This window comes from Taudactylus pleione, unplaced genomic scaffold (assembly GCF_031769625.1).
Source record: "Taudactylus pleione unplaced genomic scaffold, aTauple2 ptg000967l, whole genome shotgun sequence".
Taxonomy (NCBI): domain Eukaryota; kingdom Metazoa; phylum Chordata; class Amphibia; order Anura; family Myobatrachidae; genus Taudactylus; species Taudactylus pleione.
Window position 1 is genome coordinate 10035177 of NW_028285368.1, and position 14827 is coordinate 10050003.

The window sequence follows — 14827 nt, forward strand, 5'->3', positions numbered from 1 at the left end:
GCAACGATGCCTGCAAGTTGCAGGCTATTACATTTACCCCTTATGTCTCACTTGTGTCCATGTTGTAAACCAATTATTTTATGTGCAACATATATTAACTATTATGCATCAGTTAAAATACAAAAGCTTATCTTATTGTGTAAATAAAATATAAAAATAAATTACTTAAACACACTCGCAAAAGCATTTTTAATGCCCAAACGATGAAGATAGCAGTATCAGCAAAGCATTCACAAGCAGCAAGTCACATTTTCACAATTACGCACACATGTCCTTATAGTACTTGGCCTATTAGAACATACACATTACATAGAGATACAAGTGTTGCATATCAAATTAAACAGCACAGTCTGCTGCTGCATCCTAGTTGCATCACATTTCAACTTAGACGCATTTTTTTTCGTGAAAAAATAAAAACGACTGGTGCTAGCAAAGTCTCACGGGACCTGGCTGAGAAGGGCTTCAGCAAAAATGTGTAAGTAGACATCTGTAATTTGTCATTAAGGAGGGTGTCCTAGTGGTTCTGAACCAAGGGGGTCATTCAGACCCGTTCGCGAACAAAGGACGCTCGCAAACGGGTCGATGTTGCCCCACTGCGCATGTGCACGACGGAGGGAGCTCCGTCGTGCGCATGCGCGAGACCCGGATAGCGATGGGCTCTCCGTCGCTCCGAGTCTCGCACCAAAGGGGGCGTGCTGTCGATGTTGATTGACAGCACGCCCCCTTTGGTGGGTGTGCCGGGGGCGTGACTGCCAGACGGAGGCGTTCCCATGGACGCCTACCGTCTGAGTCCGGCCCCACTGACATCAGTAATGATGTCAGTGGGAGTGATTTTGGCTCTGATAGAGCCAAAATCACTCCTGGGCTTGTGGCAGCGAGACCCTACCGCAGGGTCTCGTCGCAAGCCTGATGGTCGCGATGGTCTTTGACCTTCGCGACTATCTTTTTGGCCGCTCGCATAAGCTGTGGGTGGTCACCCACAGCTATGCGAGCGGCCAGGAGGCCACTCCAAATTTAGCTGGGACAGCCCTGATTCAGAGCGAGCGCTCTGGTCAGAGCGTTCAGCTCTGAATCAGGCCCCAAGTCCTGACTTTTTTTTTTTTTTTTCCATAGCAAATTATTTTATTAGATAATGGTACACAATCATTACAAACATTGAAAAGAGAAAAAAGCCATTTCAAGATTGGTGATACAAAATGAAACACAAAATAAAAATTTTTAGTCAGATACTAAAAAAATACAAAATTCTTGATCATAATAAAAAAAGGAAAAGAGAAAAAAAAAGAAAAACCTCTATAATAAACATAAAAATATTGCGTAGTGAGACACTGATTCGAGATTGTAACATGCAGGGGGAAGACAAGACAATTGGGTAAAAAGGGGAAGGAAAGATACGAAATTATACAAAGAGAGAAAAGGGGGAATATAGAAGAGGAGAGAAAAGAGAAAATTGCTGCATGATTGGAATGTAGATCAACCACGAGGACACAATAATGTTTTAAGGAGTATATTGGTTTCGCTAGGTCACACATGACCCAGGCCGGGAAACAGATATGACTTACGCAGGTGTAGGTCGGCTAGAGAGAATGGTTTTATAGGAAACAGAGTCCTTAAAGTCCATCAAGCGAGTCCAGGTATCTCTAAAGGATTCGCAATCGCCATCCGCGGAGGTTATCAAATCATCCATTTCCATATATAAGTCTATTCTTGTGAACCAATCAGTCACCGCAGGAGGGGAAGAGGTGCGCCATCTCACAGGAATAACAGCCTTTGCCGCGTTATTCAAGTGACACAATAAAGACCCCTTGTACCTCGAGAGGGTCCCAGACGACAGATGGAACAACCAGAACAGAGGGTCCGTGAGAACCAGTTCATCAAGAATTATGGCTGAAAGGCGAATATCTTCTGACCAATAGGACTGGAGAAATGGGCATTGCCACCATATATGGAAAGGGTTAACCGGAGCATTCGAGCAGCGCCAACATATATTGGGCACCCCAATCCCCAATTTAGAGAGAGTATCTGGGCATCTGTACCATCTCGAGATGAGCTTGTACTGAGTCTCAACAACGGTGGTACTCTTGGAGCAAGCGTGTGCTAGTGCAAATATTTTTCTCCATTGAGTTTCATCTAGACTAGACCCAAGGTCACGGTTCCATCGTTCAGTAAAGCTGGGGAGGGAGATACCAGCATCTGAGGAGAGAAAGCTGTATAGTAGTGAAATAGTATGGGAGGGGGGAGTGGAGCTTGTGCACAGCCTCTCAAAAGGAGTATAACCCCCTACTTAAAGTCTGGGGAGTTCCTAACGAGTGTAAAAAGTGACGAACCTGGAAATAGCGCCAGTATTCGTTAGCCTGCAATTTCCATCTCTCACATACCTCTGCAAAGGATAGAATGCTACCATTGCCAACCAGCTGCCCGATCCTGAAGAGGCCTGCTCTCAGCCAAGAGTGGAAGGCCGTATGGTCCATCCCCGGAGGGAAACTATCATTATAGAGGAATGATGTTAGAGGGGAATTAGGAACCAATATCGATGGGGATCTCCTCATGATCTTCCAACAGGAGAAAGTAGGACCAATAGTGGGGTGCGTGATATTGGGGAGGACAGGAAGCCACGGAGCTATCGCCAGGGGGATCTCAAGAACTTGTTGTTCTATACGTATCCATTGTTTAGGAGACTCGGATCTAGTCCATTCTAAAATGCGGTGAAGGAGGCATGCTTGATGATATCTTTTAATATTTGGAAGAGAAATGCCACCTCTGTCCTTGTGACGGGACATAAGATCCAACCTCAAACGGGGTCTACTCCCCTTCCATATGAAATCTCTAATTAGAGACTGGATATCTAGTATCCACTTAGGTGATAGTTTGATTGGGAGAGTTTGTAGGAGGTATAGGATCCTGAGTAAGAAGTTCATCTTAAGCACACCCAATCTTCCAAACCACAAAAAAGGTTTGGTTTTCCATATCTGCAAGTCCGAGCGGAGTTTGGCTAATAGGGGGACAAAGTTAGATTCAAATAGGTGGGTAAGGTTTCTGGTTAGAGTAACACCTAGATATTTTAAATGAGTTGTATGCCAAGCAAAGGGAAATGATGATTGGAGACCAGTTACCATCTGGGAAGGGGCAGTAATGTTTAAAGCAACAGATTTTGAGTAATTAATTTTAAAGTTAGAAAGGTCCCCAAAGATCTTAAACTCCTCTAATAAATTTGGAAGGGAAACTATAGGGTTCGTAATTGTGGCCAATAAATCGTCGGCAAATAGAGCCAGTTTATATTCCTCCCTGCCCACCCACAAACCCGATATATCTGAATTTAAGCGTATGGATCGTGCCAGGGCCTCCATACAAAGCATGAAAATTAGGGGGGATAATGGGCAACTTTGTCTGGTTCCATTTGCTATGGGGAAAAAGTTTGAGAGGGAGCCGTTAACTCTAATTCTCGCAGATGGAGAACTATATAAGGCAAGGATGCGCTGAAGACAAACAGGGCCCAATCCCAATTGTCTCAAAACTCCTGACATAAAGTCCCAATCAACATGATCGAACGCCTTCTCAGCGTCAGTAGATAGCAAAATAGCTGGGGTATCCGTTGAGGAAATATGGTGGAAAAGAGCTATTAGCTTGGAGGTGTTATCTCTGGCCTCGCGTCCCGGGACAAACCCCACCTTGTCGCTATGAATGAGAGAGGGTAGGGAATGTTTTAATCTGTTTGCGAGGAGCTTTGCAAATAATTTGACATCGACATTAAGAAGGGAAATTGGTCGATAGCTGTGGCAGAGAGAGGGGTCCTTACCATCTTTGGGAATGACTGTGATGTGGGCCTCCATAGATTGTTTAGAGAAGGATGAAGTGTCTGAGATGTTATTAAAGGCTTTCAGGAGCAGGGGGGCTAGTTTGTCCCTGAAGGCTTTATAGTATTAAATGGTCCTGACATTTTTACCTTGAAATAGGGATTTTCCCCAACTTTTCACCTGCTCAGGAGATGGTGAAAACGGAATCGGTATGCTATACCACTGGACATGAGCCCGGCGGATGAAATATCAATGCCGGAAGACCGGCATATGAAGATCCTGACAAGGGAGGTAAGTAGGCTATCCCTAACCCTCTCCCCCCCTATCCCTCCTTTAGGGGTGCCAAACCCTAACCAACCCCCCTAGTGCCTAACCCTAACTTCCCCTAGGGGTGCCTAAAACCTAACTCCTCCTCCCTGCACCCTAAACCTAACTCTCCCGGGGGGGCCTAACCCTAACCTCCCCCAGGGGGTGCCTGACCCTATCTCCCCCTTCCCCTAGTTTAACCATCCTGGGTGGGGTGCCAAACTCTAAGTCTCCCCCCCCGGGAGACCCTAACCTTCCCCCCGCTCGCAGCTGCCTGCTCCAGATCGGTATGCCGGGCGTCGGGATTTCGGCATTGGGCTGATGATAGGCTTTCGGTATTTAGACGCCTATCATTAGTCCCATGCCGGGATTTCACTGTCAGGAAGCCGGCAGTCGGCATGTCTGACTACATACCGGTGAAAACTATATAGTGCAAAATGCATGTCAAAATTTGCCGGCTTCCTGACTACATACCGGTGAAAACTATATAGTGCAAAATGCATGTCAAAATTTGCCGGCTTCCTGACTACATACCGGTGAAAACTATATAGTGCAAAATGCATGTCAAAATTTGCCGGCTTCCTGACTACATACCGGTGAAAACTATATAGTGCAAAATGCATGTCAAAATTTGCACCCACAAAAACCGCAGGTAATAGGATAGCTCAATAAGTATAAATTCGTGAAAAAGCGGCTTAAATGAATTCCCCCTAAAGGTTACAGCACATCAATCAATATTTTACCATGTTAACAATTAAAGCTTTGATTATTGAACTGAAAGTTAATCTCTCATAGAGGCGTATTTATTAAACACATTTTGCGGGATACAGTTCCTGCAAAATATAAGTAGGTTTCTTTTGGGGCTGCTGTATTGAGATATTCACCTTCACAATCCAGAGCTTTGCCTTGTTAGCTAACGCTATCTTAAGCTGGAGATAGCAATTGTAACCTGAAGGCAAGAGGTTCCCAAACTCTGGGGGACATTCAGACCCGCTCGTGAGCGGCAGTACGCTCGCAAGCGGATCGATGTCCCCCACTGCGCATGCGCACGACGGAGGGAGCTCCGTCGTGCGCATGCGCGAGACCCGGAGAGCGACGGGCTCTCCATCGCTCCGGGTCTCGCACCAAAGGGGGCGTGCTGTTGATGTTGATTGACAGCACGCCCCCTTTGGTGGGCGTGCCGGGGGCGTGCCTGCCAGACGGAGGCGTTCCCATGGGAACGCCTACCGTCTCAAGCCGGCCCCACTGACATCACTAGTGATGTCAGTGGGAGTGATTTTGGCTCTGATAGAGCCAAAATCACTCCTGGGCTTGCGGCAGCGAGACCCTACCGCAGGGTCTCCGTCGCAAGCCCGATGGTCTTGACCATCGCGACCATCATCATGGACGCTCGCATAAGCTGTGGGTGGTAACCCACAGCTATGCGAGTGTCCATGAGGACGCTCCTGAAACAGGTAGGAGGGCCCTGATTCAGAGCGTTCAGCTCTGAATCAGGCCCTCTGTCTCTAAGCAACATAACAGTCCAGGTTTTAAGATTATCCATGCTTGATCACAAGTGACTTAATTAGTACCTCAGTCAATTTTGCTAAATTTAACGGGAGAGGGATCCTTCGTATCTCTCCCCTGTATTAGCTACTCTCACATTGGCGATCTGATGACTGCACATGCACAGTAGGCTGCCCCGAGTCTCGCAGCACAAACTAAAGTGATCACTGATGCAATTACTTTACACATCGTAGGTACAGGCTCCTATCAGAACCCCTGTCCCTGGATGTGTTTCTTCTAGGGGTGTGCACCGGCCACTTTTCGTGTTTTGTGTTTTGGTTTTGGATCTGGATCTTTCTTCGTGTTTTGGATCTGGATTGGTTTTGCCAAAACCACCCTTCCGTGTTTTGGGTTCTGGGTTTTGTGTTTTGGATCTGTATTTTTTTGAAAAAAAGCATAAAAACAGCTAAAATCACAGAATTTGTAGGTTTTTCTGCTCCTATGCTATTATTAACCTCAATAACCTTAATTTCCACTCATTTCCAGTCTATTCTGAACACCTCACACCTCACAATAGTGTTTTTATGTCCAAAAGGTTGCACCGAGGTAGCTGGATGACTATGCTAAGCGACACGAGTGGGCGGCACAAACACGTGACCCATCTAGGAGTGACACTGCAGTGGCAGGCAGGATGGCAGTTAGAAAAACTAGGCCCCAAACTGTACATAATGCAAAGAAAAAAAGAGGTGCAAGATGGAATTGTCCTTGGGCCCTCCCACCCACCCTTATGTTGTATAAACAGGACATGCACACTTTAACAAATCAATCATTTCAGCGCCAGGGTCTGCCACACAACTGTGGCTGAAATGATTGGTTCGTTTGGGCCCCCACAAAACAAGCTGGCAATTAATGTGTCCCTGCACAAACTGGCTCTACGGAGGCAAGATGTCATCCTCATCCTCCTCATCCACCGATTCCTCACCCTCTTCAGTGTGTACATCCTCATCCTCACAAAGTATTAACTCGTCCCCACTTGAATCCACCACCACAGGTCCCTCTGTACCTTCTGGAGGCTGGTCTCCCTGGAAGAGCTGATAATTCATTTTGATGAACATCATCTTCTCCACATTCTGTGGAAGCAACCTCCTACGCCTTTCGCTGACAAGGTTCCCGGCTGCACTAAACACTCTTTCGGAGTACACACTGGAGGGGGGGCAACTCAGGTAAAATAGAGCCAGTTTGTACAGGGGCCTCCAAATTGCCTCTTTTTCCTGCCAGTACAGGTATGGACTGTCTGACATGCCTACTTGGATGCTGTCACCGATGTAATCCTCCACCATTCTGTCAATGGTGACAGTATCATATGCAGTGACAGTAGACATGTCAGAAATTGTTGCCAGGTCCTTCAGTCCGGACCAGATGTCCAAACTTGGTCCTGCCTGCCCTGCATCACCGCCAGCGGGTTGCTTAGGATACCTAAGTTTTTTCCTGGCAGCCCCAGTTGCGGGAGAAAATGAAGAAGGAGCCGTTGACGTGTCACGTTCCGCTTCAGCTGACAGTGTGTTCACCAGCAGGTCTTTGCACCTCTGCAGGCTTGTGTCGGCCGGAAAGAGAGACACCACATAGGCTTTAAACCTAGGATCGAGCACGGTGGCCAAAATGTAGTGGTCTGATTTCAACAGATTGACCACCCTGGAATCCTGGCAAAGCGAATGAAGGGCTTCATCCACAAGTCCCACATGCCGAGCGGAATCGCTCCGTCTTAGCTCCTCCTTCACTTTCTCCAGCTGCTTCTGCAAAAGCCTGATGAGGGGAATGACCTGACTCAAGCTGGCAGTGTCTGAACTGACTTCACGTGTGGCAAGTTCGAAGGGCTGAAGAACCTTGCACAACACGGAAATCATTCTCCACTGCGCTTGAGTCAGGTGCATACCCCCTCCTTTGCCTATGTCATAGGTGGATGTATAGGCTTGTATGGCCTTTTGCTGCTCCTCCATCCTCTGAAGCATATAGAGGGTTGAGTTCCACCGCGTCACAACCTCTTGCTTCAGGTGATGGCGGGGCAGGTTCAAGAGTGTTTGCTGGCGCTCCAGTCTTCGGCACGCAGTCGCTGAATGGCGAAAGTGGCCAGAAATTTTTCGGGCCACCCAAAGCGTCTCCTGCACGCCCCTGTCGCTTTTCAGAAAATTCTGCACCACCAAGTTTATTGTGTGAGCAAAACATGGGACGTGCTGGAATTTGCCCAGATGTAATGCCCGCACAATATTGGTGGCGTTGTCAGATATCACAAATCCCCAGGAGAGTCTAAGTGGGGTAAGCCACTGGGCGATGATTTCCCTCAGTTTCTCTAAGAGGTTGTCGGCGGTGTGCCTCTTACTGAAACCGGTGATACACAGCGTAGCCTGCCTTGTAACGAGCTGGCGTTTCTGAGATGCTGCTACTGGTGACGCTGCTGCTGTTGCTGCGTAAGGTGATACATCTACCCAGTGGGCTGTCACAGTCATATAGTCCTTAGTCTGCCCTGTTCCACTTGTCCACATGTCCGTGGTTAAGTGGACATTGTGTACAACGGCATTTTTCAGGACACTGAGGACACTTTTTCTGACGTTTCTGTACAGTCTCGGTATCGCCTGCCTAGTGAAGTGGAATCTAGATGGGATTTGGAACCGGGGACACACTACCTCCATCAATTGTCTAAATCCCACTGCACTAATGGCGGATACCGGACGCACGTCTAACACCAACATAGCAGTCAAGGCCTCAGTTATACGTTTTGCTTCAGGATGACTGCTGTCGTACTTCATCCTCCTCGCTAAGGACTGTTGGAGGGTCAATTGTTTAGTAAAAGTAGTGGTGTTCCTACTTCCTCTCTGGGATGATGAACGACTCCCAGCAGCAGCAGCAACAGCAGCAGCGGCAGCAGTAGGCGTAGCAATGCAGGATCCTCCGGAGGAATCCCGGATAGGAGAGTCAGTCATGCCAGTGATATGGCCTGCAGGACTACTTCCGATCCTGACTAAGGAGGAAATTGACGAGGAGGGAGTTGACGGTGTGGTTTGCAGGCGCTTGGATACAACAGGACAACGGGATTTAGGTGTCCCTGGACTGCTTACGGTCTGAGCCAAAGTTTCTGAACTTGACAGTAACTTTTTATGAACGCGCTGCAGGTGCCGTATAAGGGAGGATGTTCCTAGGTGGTTGACGTCCCTACCCCTACTTATTTCACCTTTACATATGGTACATATGGCAAGACAGTTGTTGTCCGGATTTGGATAGAAATATTGCCAGACCAAAGAGGTGGAATGTTTGGTCTTCTGCCCAGGCATGACCGTGATGGGCTTTTTCATCCCACGGACAACAACTGTCTCCCCCGGAGCCTGATTTAAACAAACCACATCACCATCAGAATCCTCCTCGCCAACTTCCTCCTCAGCGCCAGCTACACCAGTATCCTCATCCTGTTGTACTTCAACAGTGATATCTTCAATTTGCATATCAGCAAGTGGACTGTGGGTGCTCCTTTCAGCACTTGCAGGGGGCGTGCAAATGGTGGAAAGAGCCACCTCTTCCCGTCCAGTGCTGGGAAGGTCAGGCATCGCAACCACCACCACACTTGGACTCTCTTTGGGGATTTGTGATATCTTCTTAGAAAGCACAGTTCTTCGCTGTGCTTTTGCCAGCTTAACTCTTTTGATTTTTTTAGTGGGAGGAGTGCTTCCATCGTCATGTGAAGCTGGACCACTAGTCATGAACATACTAGGGATCGACCTTAGCCGTTCCTTGCCACTCCGTGTCGTAAATGGCATATTGGCAAGTTTACGTTTCTCTTCAGCTGATTTAAATGTCTTTTTCAAGGTCATTTTCCTGAACTTTGCCATTTGGGATTGTATGTGCCCTCTACTATGACATTGGGCATCGGCCTTGGCAGACGACGTTGATGGCATGTTATCGTCTATGTCATGACTAGTGGCAGCAGCTTCAGCACTAGGAGGAAGTGGTTCTTGATCTTTCTCTATTTTATTTTTATCGGAGAAAGTTTGGTCCTCCATTTATGTTATATCGATTTGATATATACGTGCGGCTAAACACAGAAAATAAATTTTTTTTTGGTTCGGACTGGAGTGTACTTTGTGGGTTACAGCACCCTTTAACGGTCAAGCCAGCCGGCCCTTTACTTATGACACAGGCGCACTCTTGGCACTACTTTGTTGATGCACGTGCGGCTACTGCGCACACAATTCACAAACACAGAAAATAATTTTTTTTTGGTTTGGACTGGAGTGTACTTTGGGGGTTACAGCACCCTTTAACGGTCAAGCCAGCCGGCCCTTTACTTATGACACAGGCGCACGCTTGGCACTACTTTGTTGATGCACGTGCGGCTACTGCGCACACAATTCACAAACACAGAAAATAATTTTTTTTTGGTTTGGACTGGAGTGTACTTTCGGGGGTTACAGCACCCTTAACGGTCAAGCCAGCCGGCCCTTTACTTATGACACAGGCGCACGCTTGGCACTACTTTGTTGATGCACGTGCGGCTACTGCGCACACAATTCACAAACACAGAAAATAATTTTTTTTTGGTTTGGACTGGAGTGTACTTTCGGGGGTTACAGCACCCTTTAACGGTCAAGCCAGCCGGCCCTTTACTTATGACACAGGCGCACGCTTGGCACTACTTTGTTGATGCACGTGCGGCTACTGCGCACACAATTCACAAACACAGAAAATAATTTTTTTTTTGGTTTGGACTGGAGTGTACTTTCGGGGGTTACAGCACCCTTAACGGTCAAGCCAGCCGGCCCTTTACTTATGACACAGGCGAACGCTTGACACTACTTTGTTGATGCACGTGCGGCTACTGCGCACACAATTCACAAACACAGAAAATAATTTTTTTTTGGTTTGGACTGGAGTGTACTTTCAGGGGTTACAGCACCCTTTAACGGTCAAGCCAGCCGGCCCTTTACTTATGACACAGGCGCACGCTTGGCACTACTTTGTTGATGCACGTGCGGCTACTGCGCACACAATTCACAAACACAGAAAATAATTTTTTTTTGGTTTGGACTGGAGTGTACTTTCGGGGGTTACAGCACCCTTTAACGGTCAAGCCAGCCGGCCCTTTACTTATGACACAGGGGCACTCTTGGCACTACTTTGTTGATGCACGTGCGGCTACTGCGCACACAATTCACAAACACAGAAAATAATTTTTTTTTAGGTTTGGACTGGAGTGTACTTTCGGGGGTTACAGCACCCTTAACGGTCAAGCCAGCCGGCCCTTTACTTATGACACAGGCGCACGCTTGGCACTACTTTGTTGATGCACGTGCGGCTACTGCGCACACAATTCACAAACACAGAAAATAATTTTTTTTTGGTTTGGACTGGAGTGTACTTTCGGGGGTTACAGCACCCTTTAACGGTCAAGCCAGCCGGCCCTTTACTTATGACACAGGCGCACGCTTGGCACTACTTTGTTGATGCACGTGCGGCTACTGCGCACACAATTCACAAACACAGAAAATAATTTTTTTTTAGGTTTGGACTGGAGTGTACTTTCGGGGGTTACAGCACCCTTAACGGTCAAGCCAGCCGGCCCTTTACTTATGACACAGGCGCACGCTTGGCACTACTTTGTTGATGCACGTGCGGCTACTGCGCACACAATTCACAAACACAGAAAATAATTTTTTTTTTGGTTTGGACTGGAGTGTACTTTCGGGGGTTACAGCACCCTTAACGGTCAAGCCAGCCGGCCCTTTACTTATGACACAGGCGCACGCTTGGCACTACTTTGTTGATGCACGTGCGGCTACTGCGCACACAATTCACAAACACAGAAAATAATTTTTTTTTTGGTTTGGACTGGAGTGTACTTTCGGGGGTTACAGCACCCTTAACGGTCAAGCCAGCCGGCCCTTTACTTATGACACAGGCGCACGCTTGGCACTACTTTGTTGATGCACGTGCGGCTACTGCGCACACAATTCACAAACACAGAAAATATATTATTTTTTTAGCACTTGGGGGGAGCACCCCTGATGGACAGAGCACCCCCTGGACAACACTACAGCACCCCTTTAGGACTGGGACACTGCACAGGACTTTGGAGTGGACACAGCCCCTATGGAGAACTGACTGCACAACACAGTCCAGCCAGCCCCTATGGACTTTGAAGTAGTGGACACAGCCCCTATTAACAACAGCAGCACAGCACAACACAGCCAGCCCCTATGGACTTTGAAGTAGTGGACAACAGCAGCACTACACTACACTACACTACACAGCACTAACTCCCACCCTCCCTCTTCACTGTCCACAGCCGAGTGAGAAAATGGCGCCGACGCGGGTACCTTATATAGGATCCAAAACCCGCGAGACTCGGAAGGCGGGATGATGACGTTTTGCCTCGATGTCAGATCCGAGTCAGGCGGGAAAAGTCGAGCCTGACTCGGATCGGACTCGGATCGGGGGGGCTCGGGGGGGTTCGGATTTCAGAAATCCGAACCCGCTCACCCCTAGTTTCTTCATACGAATAGCGACAATAAAAAATTCAAGTCTATGGAATAATATAGCGAGTCTAAAACCCGATAATTAATAAATGGGCTCCATAGACACTCATTAGGTATTTCTTTGTTTTTTCTTAAGTCTGTTTCAGGTCATACCATGAAGCTGAGCTAGAGGTTTCCTTAACCCCACCTTGTTCAGTACCTAAAGACACAGCAATTAGAATGTGTGTAAATCTTACTGCAGAAGAATTGTCACCTATTTCTCCTACGTAAGTATACTGCTGTGTGTTGTAAGATCCGTCTATTATCATTGTTATTAAGGGTTATTTGTCAATCATAATCTAAGGGGTCAATCCTATTAGGTGTGAATTGTGAGATGCGAGTTGCGATTTTCACTTTGAATTCGCATAGCGAATTCATTTTGCAATCCAATTAGCAACTCACACTGATCAGTCAGACTGAATTTGCATGTTTCCACTCGCACCTCCCTGAGGGTGAGAGGTGGAAAGGAAAATCTTTATTTTAAGGTTAAAATGTGGGGACACTGTGCTGAACCCCTTGGACATGCCCCCTAATTACCAATTAAGCATTTGGAAGTTTCTAATTAGCTTATTTAGTCCAATAATTACATGTCATTTTTTGAGGTAAAAAAAAGTCCTCAAATTACCCCAAAATCAACTTTTTCGTTAGTTTAGGCACCTCAAAATGAATTACAATAATTTCTTAGTTGAAAAATAATTGTTTTATAATTTTTTGTTCCATTTTTCAAGGTACCCTCAAAGTACCCCAAAATCACCTTTTTTCCTAGTTTTTGTGCATTTTCCGTTTAATTAGTTTGAGATTAAGCGAAAAAAGTTAATTTTTAAAAATGTTTTTGCATTTAAAAAATAAAACGCACAAATCAGCCATTTGACACCATTTCAAAACCTACAGTACCTTCCTAATGCCCACAAACAGCCGTCTGATAACGAAATTATCCATTTTGGCGGGTCCAGGATGGTCTCTCCACATTTTCATGCATTTCTCGCAAATCTCATTTAGCAGTTAATTCACACCCCTCTGCTGCAGTAGTGCGAATAGGCATTTTTAATTGGATTGGAGAATTGTCGGGAGAGTGTTTTGCGGCGAAATGTGCGAATTTAAAGAAACAAACTTGCGACTTGCAGTTCGCAACTAATTGGATCGAGTCCTTAGTATCTTAAGTGGCACAAATGGAATAAGTGAATGGCAAATATTAATGTGAATATTTATTGGCCTTTACTTTGGGACACAAGTGGATGATTAAAACCAGGTGAAATGTAGACTTCAAGTCAGCCAGCCACAGAGCCTGTGTAAAGGCCCCCATACATCAGCAATTGATTGCAGCAATCGATTGAAAAAGGGAAAGATTTTTATACACTATCAATTGCAAATTGCATGATTGCTGCAATCAATTGCTGATGTATGGGGGCCTTGGTTCACATGTGTCCTGAATAAAAGGGATGATATGGCAAGCCTAAATAATTATATTCCATACAGGAGCACATATATTTCAGCTATCGCTGGCCAAACATGTAGTAATATCACTGCTAATATGGGCCAAGTGAATATCCCCAAACCTGTGATGCGTAGAATAATAATATTGAATGTGACTATTATTAGCAGGCATGCATACACTGTACAGTATATGCATCAGATGATGACTATCTGTCTGTGTTTTCCAGCCTCACTAATATCCATCATTGTTGTTTCGGCATCAACCAGCAATGTGTGTAACCAAAATGGAAAGTGATCATATTGTTCTGCCCTTTTTAGGTCGAGCAGCAATATTAGTTTGTGTATGGATAGCATTTCTTCTTTTTAAATCCTCATTTCTCGACTGTACCCTGGTTAAGGAAATTAATAATGGCTTTGAATAACTTGCTCAGTCAGCCTAATTGCTAGGAATAATCCTAGTCCCCTTCATATTTGGTAGTGACACAAAATACTCAGTGTTTTCCAGCTACAGTCCTCAGGGAACCATAAAAGTATGTGTTTTCCATACTCTGTGCTGGAGTACAGGTTCATTTCTTACTGACTGACACATTTTAAATAAATCCACAGGTGTTACCAGGGCCGGCTCCAGGGTTAGCCTCGCCCTGTGCCTGCTCCAGGGGTAGCCTCGCCCTGTGCCGGATGGTGAACATGGTGCCCTCGCCGCGCGTTACCGAAATTAGGGGTGTGCCCTAATTAACATAGGACACGCCCCCTATGTGCTGTTATTTGGGGGCGTTCCTGCAAGGCATGCCTCCCGTGTAACATCAGATTGGGGGCGAGCCCAGCATTCTGTCACTAGCTGGGCTTCCCCCAGCCCTCTCCTGGCACTAAATGGATACTGCACGCATGCGTGCAGCATCCATTCAGCTACCCTGGGGTCCGGCACCGCCGCACAGCTGCTGTGGTGGGTGTGCCCAACCTCCCGATTTGACCACCAGCGGGACACTTCGGCCCACGGGTGGAACAGCTGGACAGTGCTGTCCTGCTGAAATCGGGATTTTGGGAAGGGTGCGCCCTCTATGGAGTGGTGCCCCTGTTCGACCGCACTGGTCGAACACCCCAAGAGCCGGCCCTGGGTGTTACTAATTATTTATCATGTGATTCTGTGAGGAGGCCTGGAAACCATGCACTGTTATACCCCTTTTACACCAGAGCAAAAACCTGGGTTTTTGCTGGGTCTACCCAGGTTGCAGCTCAGTGTAAATGGGT

General features: G+C 46.7%; 1 protein-coding gene across 1 annotated transcript in view; it reads left to right on the top strand.

Annotated features, from left to right (window-relative positions):
- Positions 1 to 14827, top strand: part of SHOC1 (shortage in chiasmata 1) — a 420839-nt gene that overhangs the window by 212088 nt on the left and 193924 nt on the right. The window contains exon 9 of the mRNA XM_088460117.1: positions 12243 to 12372. Coding sequence (XP_088316243.1) covers positions 12243 to 12372 — 130 coding nt within the window. The remainder of the gene's footprint in view (positions 1 to 12242; positions 12373 to 14827) is intronic.